Source organism: Bombus vancouverensis, chromosome 7 (assembly GCF_051014615.1).
Source record: "Bombus vancouverensis nearcticus chromosome 7, iyBomVanc1_principal, whole genome shotgun sequence".
Lineage (NCBI taxonomy): Eukaryota > Metazoa > Arthropoda > Insecta > Hymenoptera > Apidae > Bombus > Bombus vancouverensis.
Window position 1 is genome coordinate 16,191,701 of NC_134917.1, and position 26,314 is coordinate 16,218,014.

The window sequence follows — 26,314 nt, forward strand, 5'->3', positions numbered from 1 at the left end:
GGTTCGTCCCGGCTTTAGCATTTAACCTAAACTAATTGCAGTCTCGAGAATTCCGTCGATAATCGTATTATACGAAATTAGTTCTTTCATTCAATCAAAAGACATTAACGCGATCGTGGCCGCTGTCGCGGTTACTCTTCGCCTCTCGATTGTAGCCTCGATCGTTCTTCCTGTTCTTTTGCCTTTCCTTTCTCCTCCCTCTCTCTCTCCCTCTCTCTCTCTCTCTCTCTGTTTTTTTGATTCTTTTCTTTTTAATTCCTCTCTTCGCCTGGTTCCAATCTCACCGGCTGTTCGTTAAAAGGCAGCAGCACAATTCTCCGCTCGTCCTACCTTTTCGTCGGATTTTTCAATCGACCGTTCGTCCTTTTTCATTCAAAAAATACACTCGAACATGTTTGTCTGGTCGCCTCTCGAATTTTTTCTCGAGGACGATCGAGAGGCTTACTCTGGTCGGGATTTTCATTAGTCCCTTAAATGGTCGGTCGAAACGTTAATAGACGTTGACTGTAATTGGCGAGCAAAGCGTTCGACCGTCGATAAACTATTAACGCAATGCGGTTCCCAACCATGGCACCGTCGTGAGAACGCTTTTACGACACTGTCGTTGATCCCAGTTAATAGAATGTGATTTTCTACGCTGCTCGATATAATCGCAGGATTATCCACTTAAATCATTGTGTAAAAGATTGCTTCATTGATGTTTCTTTTCATCCCTGATAATTAATCGATGCTTCGGAACTACACTTAAAAAAGAAGGTTTAGCTCGCCAGCCACTTTATCTACGGTATATAGCTTTATAACCGACTTTATTAAAGAACCAACCGAATCTCTATAACCGTATTCGTTTAATACGAGATCCTCGACAACCATATTGCGTTTATACCAGTTTCGAATGTAACTCGTTCTAAGAATAAGACACCATCGTATCCGCACACGTTCTACGTATCTTCGAGTTCTCTCGACAAAACTCGTTTAATCCTCTGGCAGATTAAGAGAAAGAGACTTGAACAGGGAGGAGGAGAGAAGAGAGAGAAAGAGCAAGAGAGTTAGAGAGCTCCCAGTTAGGTACTTAAAAGTATTCCAATCACGAGAACGCGGCGAAAGTCCGACGAATATTTCTCGTTACCCTCGTGGAACAGGGTTGTAGGGTGGTGCACAGGCGGATACAGGGTGGAAGCGCGGAACGAATAAAGGTAGAACCAAAAGGAGGGTGAAAACGAACGGGAAAGCTACGAGGGTAATATTTAAAACATTATACTACGGAAAAAGGAAATGAATTTTTGTAGATACGCAATGTATATATTGCACTTTCCGTGATATCCTTGCTCCATCTTGATACACAAGCGACCAATTGCATGCCACAAAGTTTATTATATAATGTACTCTTACAGACGTAGAGAGTTGCTGGATGTTTGTACAGCTCGTTACAGCCACGATCGTGCGCACGTTCTGTTCGATCATTGTAACGCTTTGCGCTGGCCAGTTAGCGGATTCGTTGCAATGATCCATTAGGAGTTTCCCTTTCAATCAACGATTCCTCAATTGCGAGTTAAATAATCTATTTACGTGAATTTTTATTTGAAGAGAACTGTTATGGAAATGAACGATCGTGGCGGTAACTAGAGGATTCGCAGAAGGAGATCTTAAATCGTGATATTTTTATCGATAGATCGATACCGTCAGTCATTAGACTGACAAGATAGAACACAGTCATTAAGAAAAAAATTGATATAAAAATTTGTTTATCAGCCTTTTTGGGAAGAATAATTTGTTCTGTAATATCGCGTAATCTTATGAATCATGTTACACGTTAAGAACTCTTTTTGCGACGCTACTATTCCAGGTTTAATTCGTAATGGAAAGGAAAAATGAACATATACATACTTATACATAAAAGAACGCCACGTGTGCTACCATGGATCTTTTTCCCTTTACTCTTGTCACCGTCCGGAATGCTACGAAGAGATGCTCCTGTGTTGTGTTCTCTTGTTTCTCCACTCTGACACGATCGCCGCACACACGTCCTTGTGGTGTCTGCGAGGGAAATTATCCTGGGGAAAATTCTTTCTGGATCAGAGGCTTTTTCGTCGACATTCGTCACATCCTTTCGTCTCACGGCAATCACAGTCTGAATCAATTTCCTCTAGAGATTCTGCACAAAATCTTTTCGCTGTCCATTCGTTATACCGTTCCGTGCAAATTGTTCGCGAACTACTCGCTATATATTTCCAAAAGATTGATGAAAAAGCGGTCAGAAAAATTTGATAAAAAATTCGGTTTTGAAATGTGTCATTTGTTTAAGAGCACGGGCTATCGTTTAGCACGGTGAACGTACAGAATGCACGTTTACAGATCCCGTGTTACGCTAAAAATAAGCATCGAAGGATGAAATTAGTCGGCGACTTGTCCAGCCATGGGTGAACGTATCCGTGGCATCCTGCTCGCAAAACGAGCGGATCGAAACAGCTTCGTGACGAAGTGCAATATTCCGTAGACAACGTAAGATCGATTAATTACTTGTTCTGACTAAAACAAATTGCAGATCGTTTTTTTTCTTTTTCCAATCTTCGTGCATCTAGTAGTATACGGTATTTTAATTACATTCCGATACTCGCTTACTTGTTATCCTATCAAAAAACAAACATAGCATAACCAATTACTACGTCAATCGGAACAATATCTGGCATTAATCAATGCATAATTAACAATATTGCAATTACATGGAATTAAAAAAAAAAACGTTTAACATCACTCCCTCCGCTGAAAAAGTAATTCATACGAGATGAATCGTCTCATTCTACTAATATCATCGATGGGTAATCAATAAAAATTTTTCAAGACACTACATCAATTACCATTTAAAAGCGTTTTATTAACCTCCCAAGAGGATCTCTCTTTCGCTCGTCATCGCGCGTTACGCGGTAATGATCGTTTACAAACGGATGATCGAGTTTCTCAAAGCGACCAATTTTCGACGTGCGCTCCCTCGTTCCTCGGTCCGGTTCTTTTTTGCCACGATTGTTCGTTTTGCTCGCGTCCAACATCGCGCGGACCATGCGCGCAACGACCGTATCTCTGTGTCTCTCGCAAAACGTCAAAGGAAAACGATCTCGTTTCTCGACGCGTGATTTTCGGTAGCTCGTGCGTCTCCACCCTCTTCGAAGATTCGCGAACAATCGACGATACTCGGCTTCTCTTGCACAAAGAAATTCCTTCGTCGATTAAAAAGTCACACGAGCTTCGGATACGAGTCGAAACGGGAACCGCCTCGTGTTCTCCCGTCTCTGTTCCACGAACATCCGCTGCCGCCGCCGCCGCCGCCGCCGCCGCCGCATGTGTATACCGTTCGTTCGATTTGTGTGTTGTTCGCGCATTTCTCTCCCCTGCCGGTACGTTTCCGAACGACGAAACCGTAGGCGTGACTCGACTCGCGTTACGACCTCGCGATTCCACGCAGATACGGCCACGCGAATCAGCCCCGAAACGATTTTTCATAATCTTCCTCGGGGCTTGGTTAATTGATTTTTCGTCGATACACGCCACACTCGAAGCAACGGGATGAGAAAAGGCCAATCGTTCTTCGACGTTCGATTAATTTCGCGCGGGAGCGCCATCACCGTCATTCGATCAATCGCGTAGCACGTTTCTGCTTCCCTCGTACCGTTTCCGCCCATTTCGATCGCGTTTCCGGTTAAAACAGAATCTGTGTAGCCACGCCATCGTCACGAATCTCATTTCGCCTGGTCATTTTCCACGCGAATGGCACTTTCGTGTCATCTAATCGACCAAAAAACTTGACCATCGATCGTTTACGTAGATCGTTTAGATAGTTTCGGTAAATGCATTGCATTTTTCACGCGTGTCGGTTGTAATTCCTCATTTTCGTCTTCAACTTTGATTACTCGAAACGTTTTAGAAACTTCGTTTCATGATTGATGCAATTCGATTACCGCTTGAAAGATCGCATGAAAATATAACAAGATTTTAATTCGAGTAAAAGTACAAAGGATAGAAAATAAGAAAACAGGAATTACATACGTCCTGTAAAATTCATTGAATAATCGATAAATATTTAGTTTTTTTAATAAGAGATCGGGTTTGTACAAAAGTTCCGCTCGCGAAACGTAGGTTAAAGCGACGAGGTGTCGCGTGACAGTCGAGCGTCGTGGCCGTTCCCTTTGGCGTTATTAAACGCCAGGTGCATAAATAAGGATATCGTAAATCATCGGGCAGAATTTTAGATAGGAGAAAAACGCCGGGTTCGAGCTATCATTTGAATAAACTTTTGCGGAAGACTTTAGGTCCGAGTTTTATTTAGCAGTTAGATCGAATCGGCGTTTTTTAATGGCCGTCTCTCTCAGCAGGAGGGGAAGGCAATTTTTTAATCGTTTCCTTTCTTTAATATATTAGAACAAGAATTTTACTGGAATCGGATTTTCCTTTGTTTTTGACATCTGTTGTATAATTCACGCGTTGTTACATTTACAGGCGACGTTTCGGTGGTCGTTCGAAATAGCCGTAAATTATTCGAGCTAACCTGAGGCACGCGGATATGTATAACGATAACGATAAATTTTGCATATCGCGGAATGTAAATACGTCTGTGTTTGAAGGTGTTAAATCGCGAAGATGAACGACGGAGCTATATGATTCGTGTCTAAGCATGCACGGTAAAACCACCCGACGTAACGATAGACAAGTTTCATTAAGGATTCCTAGCGTTTTTCCCGTTGGCTAAATTACACATTTCAAAATGTCTGACGCTCGATCGTACTAAATTACTTTAAGTGGATCGTTCAATCCACTTTCAGAATCGTTTCATTTTCTTCTACTCTGTTGTAAAATACCATTCGAATACTATTTACCACAATCCAATAAGCGCACATAGATTACTTTTTTGGGTCATACTTTCCTGTAAATACCTATGGGCAACTATCTATTATACTTCTCTTCGCTGATCTATCGGAATATCATTTATAATATCGACATGCAAACGCGTTGTGAAACCGGAGAAAAAAAAAGTGTTCATCGAAATTGAAATTTTAATGCAGTACCAGAAACGAGGTGAGAGCTCTCTTTGTAACGCGTAAAACGGTCATTAAACCGATGCGGAGTCGATCAAAAGTTCCATGCATAGATTATACGCGTATCTTCGTAATATGGGGAGGGGAAAGCAATTGGACAGGAAGCGGTCGCAAAATAAAAGAGGTTGGTCGGTTCGGAACGACGCGCCGAGGCGGCGGGCTTTTCGCGGTTGAAACTCCTTTTTCGTGCGCCGAAACGTCGCGTCGGCTCGGTGAAAAAATAACAGTGGTTGGCCCAGATAAATAACGGGGCGAACCGTGAACGGGTCGAAACGTATTAAATCCGGGGTCAGCCCAGGCGTGTCGGAAGGCTCGTCTGAATCGTCGTGAAATCGATGATTAAAGCACGACCACCAGGCAGAAAGGAGTCGCGCGATACGACGGGCAAACGCGACCGGCATGTCGACTCAGATGGAAACGAACGATGAAAGGGAGAAGGGGCTGTAAGAGGGGTCGAAGGAAACCGAAGGCCTTAATAACGAGCGGCGCAACATCCGCGAAATGGCGATTTTTCGTGTTCACTCGTAGTTTATCCGTCTGAAATTACGTTTACCCTCGCCAGTGGTTCTATTTGGCGGCGCGCGTGCAAGGAGGACGATCCCTGACGAAAAGGGGAGCGACGTCATCGCGACACGAACCAACATCGTCGAGAGAAAATACGCGTTTATTTACTGCGTTTAAAATATAATTTTAGATCTTCGTATAATTTTGTTTTCTTCGCTCTTGCTTTCCATCAGCTACGTTTAATGAATTCACGGAAGCGTAACCTTTTACGGAGCATAAGTTAAGTGGAAGAGGCACGTGCGAGAAGTGAGAATCAAGAATCGAACCGGATTTGTCGATAACAGGAACGTTTCGGTCCCGTTTTCTTCTCCCATAACATAGTAATCTACTAGCGGGGCCAATTACACGAAGTAACCAGAAGTTCCCGGTAGCCTGTCGATACACGCCACTCGAATCACGACAAATTGACGTGGCCGGAACCCGTAGCAAAGTCAACAGGAATCCCGCCCTTTCGGTTGGCGATCGATTGTCGTCGTGTCAGCGGCGCGAATTAATCCTTCCCGCCCGAAGGAACGTTTCTCTTTTACCTTCCTTCCTTCCTGTTGTTCGTTCGTCGTGTTCACGCCCCCGGAAAATCCGTGTTTCAACCTCGATGAAGGGAGAGAAAAAATTGTTTCGAGACGATGGAGAACAGGGGTTTTCGGATGAAATTTCGGGTGAAAAGCAGAGGCCGGTTAATCCTCTGAAATAGTAGCTGCCACGAGGACCGATAACAGGTCGTGTGTGGGCTTTTCACCTGCACACCGCTCCGCCTGGCCAACAATGGGCCGTGCACTCGCTTTAATGGCTCGCCCCCGATCGAGATTAAACCGTGCACACTTTACCGATTCTAAGGTGGGAGCCCCGCGTGCGTGTATTATGCAGAAAGTAAACGGCGTGGCTGGATCGAAGCGACGAGTTCGCCGGGATCGACGAAGCAACGCGAGATGTTTTGTTTGATCGTGGTGAATGTGGGAAATTGGCTACGTTCGCGTTCGTTGTAAAATATAGTATATCGTGGAATCTCGCTAGGAAGATGGGAAAGAGTTATTTATATAGAGTACAGTGGTACCTAATATCCAGTGCTCCAGATGGAGTAGATACGTTATGAAATATGGCATATTTATCTTTCAAAAGAATTAAAATTACCTCGGAATAAATATTCTATCGACGCAGCGATCGAGGAATTCGAGAATATTTAACATAACATAATATACTATAAAAGAAGGAACAAGACGAACGTGTAAAACTGTATGAAACGTTAATTAATAGCCGCATCGATGCTGATCATTAAGTCGGGCGCACTTCCACGTCATCGATCGGTTCGTTACAGGCGTTTTCTCTCTTTCCGTTCCTTCGCGTCAACGGGATTTTTCTAATAATATCAGAAAGCGACACCAGGTACTTTTTTTACTTCGTCCGAAGTGGCGAAAGGTATAAAGAAAGAAGAAAGGTCGCGTTTAATTCATCGATTTATTTTTAATGGAACGATTTTGTTTTAAGAGGCGAAAGCTGCTTTCGTTGCTAAGACGATTATAGTTCGTTTTAAATCAAACGACCAGCAATCCATGCGAACGATGACGAAACGTCGCGTCGTCGGGATTAGAATCGGGCGAAAACATCTTTGAAGTGACTGAAGATTTGGAAATAAGTAGAAAACTCCGATGTCGTCGGAGACACGCGGCTTCCCACGCGTCATCGTCGAACGCGATTTTTCGTTCCATTGTGCTTTGTATGAGGGCAAATCTTTGAAAGTTCCTCGCGAATACGGCAATAAGGTACTCTTTAACGAAGGAGGTACTTGCAAAGTATTGCTCGGAAGAAGGGGCAATTGTAATGTAGAATTCCTCTCGAAAGTTTACTATTTCGTAGCACCGATACTTTCGCGTTCGTTCGACGAGTGTACTCAAGAATGAAGTGCAACGTTTAAAAGAAGAACCAAATCTTTCGTTTGGTGTTTTCGGTTTAATCGGCGATCGTATACGATTTTAAGTAAAAATATGGAAATCGCGAACAAAACTATAGATTAAAAGAGAGAAGAACATTTTATTTAGGCAGATTTTTAAACGCGCTTGAGTTTAGAATTCAAGTTTTCTGCATGATACTCGTATCACTGTACATACACACCGTTGTACTATTAACACGAAACGATCGGCGCACGATGTTGCGAATACGAGTTCATCTGTCCTACCACGAACGTATACTGCGCTTTTACAACTACTGCAAATCTCTATTTCTACTAACTCATTGTTCTGTTGTTATTTGCTAACACGTGTACCTCGTGAATATCGAACATCTGTTGTTACTAACATCGCTCCCGGAACGCTGTCGCGACCCGTTTGAAAATAACATATTACAAAATCTAATATCACGTTCGATTGGAACATCGAAACGCTTAAAAATGTTCTCTATTTTCGATTGTAAATACCTTGCAAAGTTTCATAGTTGGGGCTGTGAGTCAAAGAATCATTGATACTCGAAGTTAGAGGATACTTCCAAGATCACCACGGTTCACATTTCATCGACGCCATTGATTCTCGTTAATCAAATCCATTTCATCGAATCTTCGTGACTTATCATTGTCCCCTGGGGTGACTTTTCTGCTCACGTGACGATTACAGGTGCAATTATCGTAATTCCTGTTCGGTGGACGTACGCAGCGAGATTTTCGAGGAAGACCCGTGTCCCGGAACCGGGAAGTACATCGAGGCGCAGTACTATTGCCTAGGTTGGTGCACACTTTTCTTTTCGACCGACGAATCTTCCTTCGTCGAGTTACACACAAGCTGCTCAGGATCACGATTTTTCCAAGATAAACGCGATTAAATGGACAAATATGATTAAAAAATTTGAAAACTCGCGCGGAATACCTTGGAGAAAAGCGTGAATCTTCGAGATGCGAAAAAGCAACGAAAGACACAAACTTTGTCGAAAAAGTCTCTCCATTCGCGAATATCCCTCTTCGAGCATCCATAACGGTAAGAGAGAAGGGACAGGATCCATGGTTCAGTACACTTTGGTAAGGGTGTACGTTTGTCATGTTAACCGACCAATCGCAACCCAGGTGCAACGACCAGCAGAACTGCAGCATTGTTGCATCGACGCTGCAATTCGGCGATCCCTGTCCCAACACGCACAAGTACCTCGAGGCGCATTATCGTTGCCTGTCCGGTAAGTAAGACTCCACCATTTTTGTACGCGCCCTTCCCTTCGTAATATCTCTGTACCCTGTATCGTTTATTCTACGAACGGTCTTCCGTAGATACCGGCAAACGATCGCATAGGCGCCGACTTTGCGATCATTTTCAGCATATTCCTTTCCAAGATCATATAGAAGAAACCTTTGCGATTATTAGAATATTACTTAAATTACATTAATCGAATTGTACTCTTCTTGTACTCGATCGTTAAAGAGATCCTATTTAAATTTTTATTTAAGGATTAATATGATACGTTATCGTTAAAAATTCATAGTGTTTTTTTTTTTTTGTTAATTATAATCAACCAATTACACGTTCAACATGTATTACAAAATAATTTAGAAAACTATTTATAACTGAAGGAGTTTCTGATTTTTATATTCGTTTTCTGAAACCAGCTGATCTTTCGATAACAAGTATAATCGTTAAGTTTTTTCCCCGACGTCGATATCGATGATTATTAGGCAAAAAATTCAGGAGCCGATTTTTTATCTGTACGATTCTCGAGAACGATGGTACGCATCTCGAGATTCTCATGTTCTAGAGCTCGATATTCGCTTTTTTTATCAGGCCGTTTATATACATAGCGTACGGGTAAAAAGCTGTTCAACTGACCGCGAGAATCGATTAGAATTTCCCGAAGCCGGCGCTTATGATTCACGTTGCCCACGTAACTGCGAGCCCGTGTCCCGATAAAGATCTTCCAGCGGCTTGCATCGGCTATGCACTCTCCAGACAGACGAAGTATAAAGTGAAGAAAAGAAAAGATCGCATGGAGAGGAAAGAGAGAGAAGAAGAGAGGTGGAAGGGTTGGCGAAGACGTGATCTTTGCGATCGAGAAATCGATCGTAGGGATCGGTAACGCAGAGGAACACACGGCTGCACGTCCAACTTTTCTGACGTGTTTCGTATCGTAATGAAACTCTTCTACGACCCAATAAGAGCAAACAGCAGAGAGATCAAGAGAAGCAGGGAAGATTACTGCAAACGTCGATCGTTACGCTCGATGATACTGCGATTCGACTGTGACGAAACGACGTTTCAACGTGTTACAGTAAATCCGCATCAGTACTTTCTATTAATTTGCCTCTGATCAATTATTAATACTCGTATCAATTTTACTGCTAGCAATTTACATATTATATACATTGACATACGCAGCGTACGTTATTGTAATCATAACCATAGGAGTAGCTTAACATTTTCGATTCATAAACGCGTGAAAATACATATACAGAACCAGACATCGAGATTTTTTAAAATGTTCAAAAGGAAATCACCTCTATTGACTCTCTATACGCATACGTTCTATAGAATGATAAACTGAGTGTATCGTTGCTAGTATTTGAAGACTTTACGACGTTCAAACAGACTCTAACTAGCAGCGAACGAATGAAGCTGACTTTCCTGACCTTTCAGCGTTAACACCCACCGGTTACGACCTACCAAAACCACCAAGCAACGCAATCACTTATTGGACCATAAAGTGTCAACCCTCTGCTCTCTCTATGGCTCTCTCTGTTCGCCTTTTACAGCTTCCAAACACATCCTCTTCGTCTGATCGATATCCAGGAGGCTCGATAGATCGGTCCAACCGACGTGTATATTCAAGAGGGAGTAAGGGATCTGTTGGTAGCCCCGATACCACGAGAAAGCCTCTCTATTTCTCTCTCGTCCGTCCCTCTGTATGCATACCGGTGTCCTTCTCTTGCATAGCCGACTATCGTAACGGACATCGGCGACGTCCGGTATTTTACCTTATCGCCAACCCCTTCGGCCAATAAAGATGACCCCTATAGAGATAGTACCGCGAAATACGCGGACCATCCCGTTCAGGGATTAACTGCCGTCGCCATCTTGGGTTAAAGATCGTTTTCTCCTCTTAGGCCAGATATAGTCGCGATATCGGCCTCGAAGGTAGGCTAATCCTGCCGCTCGCTTCCACTCGCTTCACCGAATGGCCAAGACCTTTCGTTTTCGGGAATATTTCTGTCGCGATCGATACAACATCACGATTGTTCGACCGATGCATTGAACCATCCAGACCAAAGGATGTCTCTTTGTAATGGAACGCGTACGTATATATATTCGAGATACGGGAATCCTGGAATGAGCTTGAACGGTCATAGAGGATACTATTGTCGGTTTCTGAGAGCATCGATCGTTTGTCCTTTCTAAGCGTCGTTATCGAATCAATGTTTTGCCATATCGATTACGAATTACAGTAACACGGTGAGTTACTTTCCATCGAAAGTCGTTTGTTCCGAATAACTTCGGTAATAAGTTTCAAGAAAATGTTAAAACTTCATTGTAATCATCCATCGCGATAGCTATCGCGACGATTAATTTCTCGTCGGACCCCGAACACTCGAAAATAAAAAGGCGAGCTTGAATCGAAGAGATTAAAGAGGTTTTCACCGTGACGTGGCAATTCCACGAGAAACAAAGTGCGATCGTTAGTTTCTGGCCGTAAGAGAGAGGAAACGTTCCGATGAGAATCGGCGAGAGATTGATCCCTACCCCCTAGCCTACAACGAGGTTTAAAATATCCCCGTCGTTTGAGCTCAGTCGAAAAGCTCGTTTACCCGGCTCTGCCTTCGAGCTCCTCGAATCACTTTCCTTCTTAATTATACTCGGCGTTCGAATCCGATAAGCTCGTAGACGAGCTCTTAGCATCCTCGAGAGCAACCCTCCCTGAAAGTTGGCGTCTCTTCTTTCCGCGTGTTCGTCATCAGCCCGTGTTTCGTTTTGCCACCCGTGTGCTTCTCCCGTTTTCGACGAACTAAAACGAGACCGACGAAACACTTGCAGCGGCAACAACCACCACAACGTCCCGTCCGAGTCCTCCGTGGATCATGGCTTCTCAGCCAAGCGTTTGGAGCACGGCTAAGCCGACTGTCAGGCCTCCCTCGAGGATTACGACACCCCAGGCTCAACAACCGCCGCAGCCGCCAGCACCGTCCACCCCGACGCTCCCAATAACCACCACGCCAAGGTCAGTATACTTTTGCTTAGTTTAAAATTCGTTTAGTTTGAATTATCGAGCTTTGATTCAACGATTCGTTGTCGAACCATAATTTGTCGTTATAGATTTTGTTTAATAGTAATTTTTAATAGCGGAGATAACGATACATTTCGAAATGGATCGTGAAATAATAAAGATTTTCTTTAACGTTCAATGGTCACGTAACTTTGTTACGATTCGAAGGATATTCTTTCGGTGTCAGCTAGAAAAATAAAGTTATCGAAACGTTCCATTAAAAGCAGAATTTTATTACGTTTTCTCGACGGGGAAATATTTTCGTTACGTCGTTAGTTGGACGAGAGCCGATAAGTTGGACTGCACGAGCGTCGTTGAAAGTGACAAACCCTTTTCATTTTGTAGTCCCACGTCGACGAGGTCACCGGTCGATACGGAGGTCCTCGAAGTGGACCAAGACTTAATATCTCCTGCAAACGTTCCGTCTGCGAATATACCAGCGGTGCCTCCGATTGTTCCTGAAACCACTCAGGCCACAACCACGTCGACCTTTGCTCCTTGGAGAACGAGTCGAAGGACCACTGGTAAGTTCTCGAGTGTTTAAGCGGTCTTCATAAACGAGAGGAGAGCGTTGATGGCGTTTTGATAAAGAGAGCACGGAATGTATCGTTTATTTTATCATCGAGATCGAGAGACGGTACTCGAGAACATCAGCTTCGAGCAGAAAGCTACTTAAAGAGCTTTCTCGTTCGATCGTTCGATCACTTCTCGCTGAAACCTAGAAAGAGTGAAATCGATGAATTATTAATGTAATTAAATATTGCACTCTAATTACACTGTGAAACAAGACTTATCGAGTGGATGATTTGAAGCATCATCGGCCGATTATAGTCGACACGTTGGCTCGAGGGCTTGTCAGCTGTCAATTACAGCCAACGATCGTGCCGAAAGGGTTAACGCACAAAAGGCAGCTGTCAGAAACTTGGGAGTTCCAAGAATGGATAGACCGTCGAAGTAACTTTATAAAGATATCCGAAACTAAAGCGATCCCTAATTACCAAAATTCTATCGCCTGTTTCGTTTTTTTCTTTTCTTTTGCGGCAAATGTACAACTGCGTATTAAAACAGCAGGGAAATACGACTGTCAGTGTATAAATCGTATCAGCTAACCAACGTTCGATTTCGATGTAACTCGGCAACTCGTAACAATCACTGCAAAAGATTAAGACACCCTTGGGTATCCAAAATTCCATTTCACAGACCCGATACGATGTTGCGCGCGAGCTAAGCTCCGGTCCGCCGGGGACCTGACACTAGAATCACATTAAAGCCACGCCATTAACTAAAGCCAAGTAACAGGCCAACTAACGCTCGTAACTAACTCAAATATTCCAGTGCCGAGCACGCTGTACCCAGAGTCCAGCTCGAATGGCCAATGGTACGACTACGGTAGACAAGTGTGTCCCCCGGTGATAGCCAGGAACCTGTCGTGGAACACGACCAGAGCTGGCGACGTAGCTGTTCAGAGTTGTCCAGGCGGTGCTAACGGTTTGGCGCGTTGGAGATGCCTGGCCAGAGCAGACACGGCCTTCTGGCATCGAGACAGTCCGGATCTGAGCGAGTGTCGCTCCGTTTGGCTCACCACGCTAGAGAACAGGGTAACAGAAGGCGACGTGATCCTCGGAATCAGTCGAGAATTATCGCAAGTGACGAACAACAGCAGAGGTCTCTATGGTGGTGACATGATGATCACGACTAAGATCATCAAGAATATGGCGGAGAAGATGGCACAAGATATAAGAACGTACCAAGACGCGAATCAGAGGGAGGTCAGCGTGACCGAGCTGCTGCAAGGTGTCGTGAGGACGGGCAGCAATCTGCTTGACAAGGCGCAAATGGCGTCTTGGAAGGATCTCAGCCATCAGGAGCAGATGAGAGTCGCGACCTCTTTATTGATCGGACTCGAGGAGAACGCGTTTTTGTTGGCCGACACGCTGATGCACGAGAAAACGATCACTCATGAAGGGAGGAACATACGTGAGTATTGTTACATATATCTTTACTTGTTGAATTAGAGCGGCAAATTGAACTTTCCGTAATTCGTTTGAAAGCAGTGTAATTGGAAATTTAAATTAGCGACGCGTAATCTCGAATTAGTTGGAGTTATATCATAGACAAGGGTACGTCTATAGGAAAAATTAGCCACGAACTAATTTAGATAGTGTGATAAGACCTGAGAGAAAGGACGACGGGCCGTGATGAGTAAAAAGGAGTGGCAGACGGTATAACGAATTAACGTTGAGTCGTCTAGCACAATGGACATGCAAGTATCGTAGGTCCGACTTTAGCATCGGGTCGCATAAATCTAGATCCCTTATCTGTGGAATGCGACGGTGGTAATATCCGGCGTAGATAAAACAAAGATTCAAACCCATCGTAATTCTCTGGTACCTAGCTGGATAATGTTGTAACCCGAGCTTTACCTCTCTTCCTACCCGGCATTAACACAACAAAACCACCGAGAAAATTACGAGCAATTTGATTTACTTCCTGAAAGTAACGTAGCGCGCGGTCGTGATTGAGGCTGCTGGAAGCAACTTTCTGCGTCGCGGTCGAACGAAGTAGCACCAACATTAGATCCGCACGTGATAAATAGCATAACAGTAAAGGGTAAAAAGAAGACAAGTTTGATGAGCGACAGCCGGCCGGATGCCATGTAACATAATATTCGCCCGTCTGACCGTGTTCTTTCTTTCGTGCTAACAGAAAACTAGCTGCCACCGTCGCTGGGCTTAGTCCTCTCGAATTTTTCTTGTCAGCCGAAGACGTCACTTTTACGACTGATCGAATGGAATATACGATGAGCGAAACACCGCGACAACAAGGAAAAAATAACAGACAGAAAGATATGCGCGTTTAGTTTTATTGTTCGTTCGAGAAGATGAATCGAGTAGCGGAACTTTATGGTCGCGAGATTGACGAACGTTGCGGAGTTCGGTTAACGCCGCGCCGTCCTGTTCAGGACGAAATACCTTCCCAAGGATATAAATTTTATTTCGATGCGCCACGTGGGCATGTTTCTACGGAATATGTATTGCGTTCGAATGTTCGAGAGTAAAGGCCAAGGTTATAACAAAATGATTGGTACCGAGAATAACCCGAGTTCCCGGTTATAAAACGCCAATTGAAATAAAAGAATTCAACACATTGTCTATTGGATTTCATATATATCTTCGATTCTTTCCAATTGCATAAAACATCTTATCCAACCCAAACTAGTTTACACCATATAAAAGTATCATGATATCCTTCGATGTTTACGATTCACATATCTCTTTAAATAGTAATGGAAGTACGCGTTCTGGATGCCCGGAATATCGGCGATGATCTAGAAGTGTTCCCGACGGAGGCAGCTCAACAGAGATGGGCAGCTTCGAACGATCGTGTCGAGTTAACCAGAGGAGCTTTGCTGGAGAACAGCGAGGGTGGCATTGTCCGTTTGGTCTTCATGGCCTTTGACAGGCTCGAGGAGATCTTACAGCCGCAAGCTGAGGTATCATCGTTAGTCATGAACGACGACCCTCAGCCATTGCCGAAAAGGAACACGACCAGGCTTCTAAATAGTAAAGTGATCTCCGCGTCTTTGGGCAAAGGAAGGCACATACAGCTCAGCGAGCCTGTCAGAGTCTATTTCAAGCATCTGTCCATTGAGAACGTCACCAATCCGACTTGTGTGTTCTGGGATTACATCTTAAGGTGAGTTCCCTCTTCTAATTACATCTGTCTCGCTAGTTCGTAGTGTCGTTTATTTGGAAAATATTTAGATACGTAATAAAATTTTGTTCTTTGAAATTGACACAGGGATAATTGTTATTCCTACATACTTTTAATTCCCATTTCAGTGCTTGGTCAGAGGAGGGTTGTGAAATACGAAAAACCAACGAAACTCACACAGTGTGCGAGTGCAACCATCTTACAAATTTCGCCGTTCTAATGGACGTGCACGCCGTCAGATTGGATATTGCTCATCAAGTCGCGTTGCAGATCATCACCTATATCGGCTGTATCATTTCCGTGGTTTGCCTGGTTCTGGCAATTTTGACCTTCCAATTATTTCGCGGACTAAAGGTAATTATTCCGTGTCGAATCTTACATTGATCGGAAAGCACGAAAGCTTCGACTGCATCGATCGAACATCTACCAAACGTGCCTTGCCATTCTGTTACAGTCGGATAGAACAACCATCCACAAGAATCTGTGTGTGTGCTTGCTGATCGCGGAAATTTTATTCGTTTGCGGAATCGGACAAACGAATCAGAGAATTATCTGCGGTATCGTCGCTGGATTGTTGCATTTCTTTTTTCTTTGTGCATTCGCCTGGATGTTTCTCGAAGGTATCTCTCGAATAGAATATCCGCAACACTGCCGTTTGTCGAATCATGCATTAACTAACAACAAATAACGGTTCGGCGAAACGGGAGTACCAGTTTGATTTCCTTTCGATTTTCTTTTGCAGGGTTTCAATTATACGTCATGCTGATCGAGGTGTTCGAAGCAGAAAAATCAAGGCTACGCTGGTATTATCTAGTCGCCTACGGTGCTCCGTTGCTGGTCGTAGCCATTTCTTGTATAATCGATCCTCTGAGTTACGGTACCGATCGATATTGCTGGCTACGAGCGGACAACTACTTCATATTCAGCTTCGTTGGACCAGTGATACTCGTTATACTGGTAAGATGACTGTTGCCAAGAAAAGTAGAAAATAAATCGTAATCGATCCACGTTATATTAATATATAATAATGTTTTTAAAGCATCGAGTGTTTCGATGAAACGTAAAGCCGTATGAATATTTGATATACCTATCTATATATTCTATTCTTAGAATAAGTTCAATACAGAAGCTGTTATCCGGTTTTCTTGTTAGGCAAACTTGGTATTCCTATCGATGGCGATTTATATGATGTGCCGGCACGCAAACACGACCGTAGCGATGAAGAGTAAGGAGCACTCTCGATTGGCCAGCGCAAGGTAAGCCTAGAAATTCCAGGGTTTGTCCGTAAATACGAGAAACGTAACAAATGAATTTGTACATATATATTATGTATCTCTATATTAAAGTAATCGATCGAGTCCGTCCGTTAACACATTCGAGATATATCAATCCTATCGTCGAGTAGAATCCAAATGTTTGTTTGGTGCTTTCGGTTCACGTTCGCAAGCTTTACTTGCTTAAAGATATCTCCCGAAAGAGAGTCTTTTATTGTCACGCATCTTTTTGGCGGCCATGCTGAGTTCTTTTCGTTTCTATATATTTCCGTTTTATTAATTTACTGTGTTGGAATGATCGCAAGATTTCCGTTCGTTCGACACACCACTTGTATTGCTATAAATCTTAGGTACTATATGGGTATCGTTCTATATATATATATATAACATACATGTATATCTATTACATACATGTATCGCTAACGTTCGTTAATAAGTATGTATCACATGTGATTAAAAATGCCGTCACAGTCGAGTCATGCTTCAACGAGAAATTAGACGCACGAACAATCGAACGAGTACGATGATAATTAGCCTGCGTTCTGTGTTTTCTGTGATTTCAATGAAACGGGCAAAACTATGTCGAATGAAGAGAGAGATAGTAATATTTAATTAACTTGATAAATTTCTGTACGAAAATGTTGGTGACGGTAGTTAAATTCTCGTGCAAACTCGACTCGTTTTATTATCGAAATTGCTTTATCGTAAAAAATCGTTCTCTCTCTTTATGTTTCGTTTTTCTCCCCGTTTTTAATCATTCTACGTTCTTTTTGTACTTCATTTTCATTATTTTCCTTTCGAATAATTCGAAATTATCTAAATGTTCTATTGTACTAACGCAGGTATATAACGTATAGTAATACGAATCGAGTACTGCACTAGCGAAACAACAAGTTGTCTTTTTTTTTTTTCTTAATAATCAATTAATTAAAATGGTGCCGGAACAATCACCTAACTTTGCTGTCTTGTTTCATTTTTGTATTAAATCTTCTACCCACTTCTGTCTACACTGTTCTACATTCTTCTGCATGGCGTGGTTGGTTGGTAGTGGAAAGGAAGAGAATGCTCTTCCCAACAAATTGCAAGCGCACTTGTAAGATATTTACCAATTTTTATTATTACCCACATCTCGTTCATTCACCGTTACATCATTCTATTACTAATCGTCGTTTCACATGCCTTTAATTTCACCATTCTTTCATTTAACAAGTTCACTGTTTTCTCTTGTTTCTTTTTCGTTAATAATTCAAAGCTACTGATACGATAATTGTTTCATTTTATCATTTTTTCTTTTTTTTTTTTTTTTGCGACTGTAGAACGTAGAACGTAGTACATAGTCTGTTCACGGGAAAAACAAAGTCACGCTGATCGTTTAATCGAACGATCATTGATCGTGTGACTCACTGGAATCGCAAATGTTATTATCCTCGTTGTTATATTATTTTGTATCGGTTTAGAAAAGCCTGGGCAATTTGCAATTATCAATGGCTTAAGTAGCGTGGTATCCTCGTGATAATGCTTGACACGTGGCGACGATCGATATTCTCCGAATTTCTTACTTACATCACGCTGTTTGCCTTTCCTCTGAGTACATATACGACGACTTAAACCGCATGCCGTATTTATCCTTTAGTTTCCGGTATAAGGCCTGATTTGAGAGTAGCTTAGTGTATACGCGCGAGATTAGAAGTAATAAACACCCGCCTACCTGTGTAGTTCGTGCACCCGATCCTCCCGTAGATCCGCAGTCTTGATCGTTTCTACTAGATCAGGAACTAGGAAAGAAAAGAAAAGAAAAAAAAAGAAAAAGCGAAAAAAATAGTAAGAACGTCGATACGGAGAAGGAGGAAAGAAGTAAGAAATAGTAACACTGTGTGCGATGCTTATAGGACGCCAGCCGCTTTCGAGACTCGCGAGAACATTAACGATGCTAATGCTTTTGTTGAAGAGTGTGTACACGACACGCGCACGCGTGTAGAAACGAGCAACATTAGTAGTACACGTTAGCATCGCGCAGCTCGAAATGTTGCGTGCACTGCGGTGCATAACACCGTCTCCTGATAATCTTCCGTGTTCTCGCCGCTCCATTTCGATAAGAACGTGACAAATGTAGCATTGGAATTATTAGAATTAAAGTCACACCATCATCGATCATTTAGCACGTTACTCTTAATTCTTTCAATGGCACGAGACTAAAGAGATCGTTTCCTTTCACCCCCTTCCCCCTCCCCCACTCTCTTCGTTACCTTTTTTTCTTGTATTTTTTTCTCTAAATCCCTCATACCGATAACTTCACATAGCTCTCGTTCACGTTCCTTTAAGCATCGCTCGCGATTATCTTGTTCTTGAGATTTTTAGCTTCAATGTGACTCATCGATCGATATTTTCTGACTAGGGCATGGCTGAGAGGAGCGATCGTCTTAGTATTTCTACTGGGACTCACCTGGACCTTCGGGCTTCTCTACTTGAACCAAGAATCCGTCGTGATGGCGTACATCTTCACCATATTGAATAGTCTGCAGGGGCTGTTTATCTTTGTGTTCCATTGCGTTCAGAACGAGAAGGTAAGGGAATACGTCGGGGTCCAAACGTCCACCTTACTTTAAACTCTCTGGTGTTGTTAACGCGCGTTCCAACGTTTAGAACGCCTCGTTGAATCATCCTTCATTCTTTCATCTTTCGTCGTGCATTCTTATCGTTAATGAAACCAACGAAATTCGAGTGGCATCTTAAACAGCGGGAAAAATTATTGCGAGAGAATGTTACCAATTATTTACGATAATTATTATTATTAAAAACAAAACAGGATGTTAATTTATTCGGTTGATTATATTGCGTATATTTTTCAATTTTGTATCGAGCAAACCGCGAAACGTTTCGAGAGCAAGAAGCAATGTCAACGCGAAGTTTAAAGGAAAGTAAGAAAGCAATTGTCGAATCGGAACTTTATATAATGAGAATTGTAAAACTGTTTCTATCGTAAGGTTTATAGTTAACACAATTATTCACGAGTCAAGGATCTTGTAACATAAGAATTCGATGCACTATGTACGAAAGCGGATTCTTCGTATTATATAAGTAGCAAGTAACTCCATAAGCAAGAGGATCATTTGACAGGAATCATGTTAAACGCAGTCTAAACATCGTAATGGTATCTCGCAAAACAGAACACGATGACAACAAATGATGTCTCAAATAAAGTGCTGTGGCAATCGAAAATCACCCACGTTTATTTGTCGAATTAACCGGGATCCTGTAGCCTGATTTGCAGCTCGTTATATTCAGTTATCTTCTTCCTTTTCATTTGAACAACGTTTATATTTTGGTTGCCACTGCAGGATGCACCGCTCTTTTCCTAATTTATCTGTAAATTCAGCACCAATGCTTCATAAACTCGATCACATATTCATGTTTCTCAATATATCAAAGTATATGTTCATCGTTAAAGTATATCATCATCGTCATCCTGGAAGATTATATCATACTTTACTTTTCAATTCGTTTTCCTTTTTTTTTTTCTTTTAATTGTTATTATTATTCATACGTGAACGAACGAGAAACGAACGCGCGCTCGCACTTGCCTTGGTTCTTTGTGCACCGTTAAAAAAAAACCTTTCGTTCGGGGGGTGGGTTTGCTTCGCCATTGCAGGTGAGGAAGGAATACAGGAAGTTCGTGCGCCGCCACTCCTGGCTGCCCAAGTGCCTCAGGTGCTCGAAGACGGTGGCCGGAAGCTCCGGCGGCTCTTCCGGTACCAGCGGCGGCGCCGGTGGTGCTAATGGAGGCAAGGACTTCGCCTCTCACAACACCTCGTCGAATCCGTCGGCGCCGACGACCGATAGCTCCGGATTGTCGCCGCACGCCGCCTCCAATGTGGGTACAACAACGACCACGTCACCGCCGAACAATCACAACAACCTGACCGCCGCCTGTAACAATACGAATCTTTCGATAAACGTGAACCTGAACAATTTGTCGCTGAGGTCGCCGGTCGGGGCACACCAGATGCACATGATGGCACCTAGCAACCACAATAGGCATCCCGCTCAGCAAGGTATCCGATAGCCGCTTCTACACCAAACCGAGAAAAAAAAAACCAATTTCTTTCTTCGTAACGGTTGTTCGAACAGTTTTTGACAACCGTATGTCTGTCGCGCGGGAGAAAATGTGAAAACATACGATCAAAAGAGGGAATATTTTTTGAAGGAGGAGAACGAACGAAAATAGGTCACTCTCTCTTTCTCTCTCTCTTTTTCTTTCTAACTAGCTCTATTTGTTTTTGACTCGATAACTGATTCTCATCTGTTCTTCTTTATTCACCATCTATTACCCCGTCATTATTTTTTTTCTTCTTGTTATTCTTTACTTTCGACTATCGCTTTCTGCCAGTAACGCAAGTATAATTAATAGTACTGGAATTAATAACACACTCCCTCTACGCCATTCTGTCGCTCGTTACATGAACGCCAGCCAGCTTTTCGAGTTGATAACTACACGAAGGTTCTTGCACCTTTATCGGGCGAATTCTTTCGTCCGTCGTCGACGACCGACCGCGACATCAACCAAGCACTCGTGTTTTCTTGTTCGTTGCACGATCATCCACGCGATTAAGAAGAATGGTTTCCGTTGCGGTTCTAACGACCGCTACTACGTGACCCTTTGAAGGCCGGACCTTCCTCTTCAATTTAACGATGCACCCACTGTCACCGTTCCACCAAACGATCACGAGACTTTCGCAATCGTTGGCTGTGTGCCGTGCACCCTCTTCTTCTCTCGATATAAATCTCTTATTCATCCAAAACGGTAGTCTCTTTTTTAACAATTATCACTTCCTAATGACTTCGTAAAGATTTACGAAGGTACGCTTTACAAAGGCAACAGATTTTCTCTGTGATTAGTATTTAAAGACAGTATCATAGGAAATGGAGGGCTTTCGAAACTAGTTAAACGTTTAACCAGCAACATGTCTACCACCCTCGACTCTGTTCGCTCGTGTATGCTAACGCAACCGCGTCGTTGTATCATCTTCGAAATAGCGCCCTCCAGCTACCTTCCTTTTGTCGTCTCTCTTCTTCTCCTTCTTCGTGTTCTTTTTTTTTTTTTTTTAATGTGTTACCCCAAGTCTGTTGCAGGATAAATTGTGAAGTGGGTGTCCTCGACCCTCCTAGTCGAGGGAGATTCGTTTCGAATGGCCGCGCGTTCCGCTCAAAAGCGACGCGTGCCAGAAACACTTTTTTAACGTCACCGAGAGTCTCTTCGTCCGCCTCGAAAAGCTGGTTCTGGAACGGGATGAGCTAAAACGGCATTTAACCGTGAACCGTTCGACTCTTTCGGCTCTATCGCGCTTGCTGCGAAGAAAATTTAGAGAGAAAAAAGAGAATGAGAGAGACAGGCAGATGTATATATTCAGGGAGTCAGAGTAGGGAATAGGGAGAGAAGAGAGCATGCGAAGAATGATATTCAGGGGTTGGTTTGGAGGAACAGTAAAAGAGAAAAAGAGAGGGAGAGAGAGAGGGAGAGAGAGAGAGAGATAGGTGACATGATTGAACGTGGTCATGCCGTAGATTTGTATGATAAAACAACGATACTCGGTTGTAGATGAAACGATAACCACACAGCGAGCTATAATATGCGCGATCGCACCGTTGTTATGTTCTCCGTAAAACTTTATTGCCAATCGTCGGCTGAATTTATCGGATTTAGTGGACATTACTAGACACAAATCGACTAAAAATGATAAACGACATTTGCTATGACGATTATATAATTGCATATCGTTGTCACCTCTCTTTTCTTTTTTTTTTTTTTTTTTGCCTTTTCACGTTGCTTGTTTCTTTTTTTATCCGCTGCGTTTGTTCATGAATTTGTCAGTGACGCGCCGGTGTAAATTCACCGAATTTTAGAACGGCTCGCAACGCACGTGCCTCGTGGTTTTCGCAAAAACAAACGGCACTCGTACGGTTGCACGATGTGCCTTTTTTTTTGGAGTTATATAATTGTCAACGTTGAGCTCGAACGCGCGCGGGAGATATTAAAAAATTCGTGCTTTCAATTCAAACGTACTGCGAAACCCGGGAAACCAAAGAAATAAAAACCGTGTTTCGTAATATCACGATTCTCGATAAATTTGTATTCGTATTGTCCCCCCCCCTCTCTCTCTATCTATCTCTCTCTCTCTCTCTCTCTCTCTCTCTCTCTCTCTCTCTGTATCGATATTCACGATATCGGTTCTTGTTTCAACCCTGAGTGGAAAGGGGAAAAAAGGAAAGAAAACGGTGTCGATTGCGACAAGCGACAAAAACGAGAAAGAACGAAACGAGAGAAAATTCTCGTCGCGGTAAGCATAGCATTGGTCTTCGAGCACCAGGCGAAAAGTACATGGCACGCTCTCTCGCTCGACTTTTGCACACCTGTAAACACGCGAACGTACTATTTGCAAGACCTCCTACTAACAATGGTGATTTTCGTGCTTCTTATCTGGCTCTGGGTTTGGTGTAACGCGGTTGCTGGCTACTTTGTACCCTATTCCCTTCCTTTTGTTCCCACGTCTCGCCAGATCGAGACCTACTTTTATTGCAACGCACGTGGAAACAAGCCGACGTTGCACGGCTCGCCATTTATTTCAGATGATGTTTCCGGAACGTTAATGAAACTCTTCGCCACGGACCGGTACACGCACGAGAAACATAACGAATCTGTAACATCGATGATTTATACAATCGGTTTCGCAGCTGCGCCTTTGACGACTGACTGCTATTTGCAACACTTTCAGCCTGCGTCCATTCTCTGTCTGCTCAATGTTTTATCACCCTAAAACGAGGCGCGTCGGTATCCATGCTGAATTAACGCCAACAATGCGCATGGTTGTAGATAGAGATTTTAATATTGCTGTGTTAGCTAAAACGTTCGATATTATTTCTATTATCAAAGATTTAATCATTTGCCTTGTATGTGTACATATAGAGTTAACAAAATTTTCATTTTTTATATGCAGTTGAAATTTTAACAAGATACCGTTGGACACGCTTCTATATTTCCTATATGTAAAACGTAAAGTATAAGGAAAATGTTGGCAGTTTCCATTGCAAGGTTAAAAAGACAGGTCCCACATTCCATCGAATAGCATCTGCTCTAGCAAATCAGCCATGGCTTCCTCGCAAACCTGTTTGTCGCTTATCGACTCCTTTTTACTCTGGAGGCACTGATGCGTGAGCCCACCGGTAATACTATCATTAAAGAAGTTTAAACGAATTTCCGTAGAACATGAAGGAAGTATACGTTCAGAAAGATTCGTAATGTACGAGCGAATATTGTTTTTAGCCGCCCGCGTGGACAGAATACGATTAATATACGTACTTATTGAAATACGTATAAAAAATACTTTTGCAATCTATGCCATAGCTATAGATTTTATCTTATCCTATATATCCTCCTCATTCGTCGAATTCTGTCCACGCAGTCCAAAAATATCTTTAAGCCGCTTGCTGTCAAGCGATCGTTCGATCGAAAAGCGCTCGAATTGACTCTTCTCTTCGTTCCCTTTCGAAAATACATATTTCTGCGCCTTTCGATCAACGGCCTCGGTTCGGTTCACAGTCGGACAAACGTACGTGTTCACACGCGTCGAGACGCTCTTTAGACTACTCACCTATCACACGATCGGTTACATGACCGCGGAGACTGAAGAAAACCGTAAAGGCGAGAAAAGACCTCGTCGAACCGATCCGATTCACATCTCTCTCACACCTCCTTCGCAACGTACACACGTACACACTCGCACACTATTCTCGACTACTTTTGCTCTCTGCATACACGCAGACACACTCACACACATACGCAGACATACACACATGGATAAACAGACACATCGTCTTTTTTTTTCCTATTTTTTTTCTCTCCCCTTGCTCTGTGCGTTTTCGCTAATTAACACCAGGTGCACATTCGCGCGACGAGAGGCAAGGATAGGGTAATACGGATCATCGAAGCCTCTAACGATCCAGCTCGCGCTCCAACAACTCGGAGACGCTTCACGTTCTTTAACTGCAAAGCACGAGAACGCGAAAATCCATAATTAGCCGAGCGAACGTGGAAAAGTGGTGCGTTCCCATTAGAAGGAGAACGGTTTGATCAAAGCCGGTTTTACAAGTTGCACGATGGTAATTTTATTCGATGGGTCGGTGAAACGTCATCACGATGATCGGTATTACGCTATTTCCTCTCTGATACAGACGGCCCAGTCTCGGCACGGTTGCACGTCAGCCGCGCAAACGAGGAGCCGGTTCCCGACGTTACCTCATTACAGACAGTAAGAAAACAAAGAAGACTCGTTCTCCCCGCGCCACGATCTCTGTCGCATCTCACCTTGCTCCATCGTGTTGCCATCTCGCTTCAAAGGAATACCAACGAATCGATAATCTAGAACCTTTCCAACGTAAAAACGCTTAAAGATCAAATGATTTTTCGACAATTGTTCGTGCATTTACTAATCTCAATTATTATTGTAACTCGATATTGCTTAAAAATGGAAAAGTGTCTTGACGGATTCAAAAATCATCCGGAGCTATCCGAAACTATTCGTAAAACGTAGTAAAAGCTAAAAATCTGTTGGGTAAGCTCAGACGACGATTACCTTAACTTGGTAAAAGAACAGAAAATTCATTGGAAGCTCTTCGGGATATTCGAGAAACGCGATAAAAACAAAATTCTTCTCGGTTAAACATAAAGGACGAGAAAAGTGATAAATTTCCAAAATCCGTCACTCGTCCTTATTTCGACGTTTCATCGAAAGCGGAAAAAATCTTGATCTAAAGTCGGTGGTTCATCGTCGTTCACGCACGGCCGGAAAACAGGTGTGGTCGCGTATCGTTCCAAGCTAAACACGCACGAGGTCGGGGTGTGCGTGCTGACGTCGCGTATCTCAGTCCGTTTCGCCGTAGATTTGCCCGTGTACGAGTTAAATCCGCCACACTTACGGCGAGTATCGCAGTTCCGTCAGATATCGTCGGATTTACCCCGTCCGTATCTTCCGTGTGCGCGTCGCTTCCGATGGGTCGGAGGCTCTTTTTAAACCGTGTCACACGAAATCCGACTAATCCGTCCCCCTGGCGACGAGAACGATCGCACCGGCCCGTATTTGTCACGAACAACCTCGCGTTGCTGGGTTAATTAGTTTCGAAGGGAACTCTTGAGAAAGAAGAAAGTTCCCGGTGACGGAGAACGTGTGGAATTTTGTCTAGATTATACGTAGAAGGATGCGAGGAATTACGGAGCAGGGTGTTTTGTCTAAGGTTTCGTGACATTCGAGCAACCCTTTGTTTACTGGTAAATTGCGATACTTTTATAATCGAATATTTAAAATTAATTACGATCTTTTATTCGACGCTTTAATATTCTCTTAATATCGTATTTCACTGTTATTCACCGTGTCAGATATGTCCTCGATATTAATCACTTGATCTTTC

General features: G+C 43.0%; 1 protein-coding gene and 1 long non-coding RNA gene across 7 annotated transcripts in view; one reads left to right on the forward strand and one right to left on the reverse strand.

Moving 5' to 3' along the window:
* LOC117157963 (latrophilin Cirl) overlaps window positions 1-26,314 on the forward strand; it is a 364,233-nt gene that overhangs the window by 329,548 nt on the left and 8,371 nt on the right. For 2 of the 6 annotated variants that reach the window (XM_076620304.1, XM_033336387.2), the window contains 12 exons: window positions 8,692-8,798; window positions 11,639-11,822; window positions 12,213-12,391; window positions 13,203-13,844; window positions 15,152-15,563; window positions 15,710-15,935; window positions 16,036-16,201; window positions 16,324-16,538; window positions 16,734-16,837; window positions 17,904-17,948; window positions 19,251-19,419; window positions 20,505-20,726. In XM_076620304.1, the coding sequence (XP_076476419.1) occupies window positions 8,692-8,798; window positions 11,639-11,822; window positions 12,213-12,391; window positions 13,203-13,844; window positions 15,152-15,563; window positions 15,710-15,935; window positions 16,036-16,201; window positions 16,324-16,538; window positions 16,734-16,837; window positions 17,904-17,948; window positions 19,251-19,419; window positions 20,505-20,726 (2,671 nt within the window). Of the gene's footprint in view, window positions 1-8,248; window positions 8,356-8,691; window positions 8,799-11,638; window positions 11,823-12,212; window positions 12,392-13,202; window positions 13,845-15,151; window positions 15,564-15,709; window positions 15,936-16,035; window positions 16,202-16,323; window positions 16,539-16,733; window positions 16,838-17,903; window positions 17,949-19,250; window positions 19,420-20,504; window positions 20,908-26,314 lie in introns of all 6 variants that reach the window. The other 4 variants (XM_076620305.1, XM_076620307.1, XM_076620306.1 and 1 more) reach the window with 4 other exon arrangements.
* LOC143302960 (uncharacterized) lies at window positions 19,410-20,560 on the reverse strand. The gene is made up of 3 exons (XR_013058849.1): window positions 20,437-20,560; window positions 20,083-20,321; window positions 19,410-19,583 (listed from the first exon to the last, which is right to left on the reverse strand). It is a non-coding gene; the product is annotated as an uncharacterized LOC143302960 (long non-coding RNA).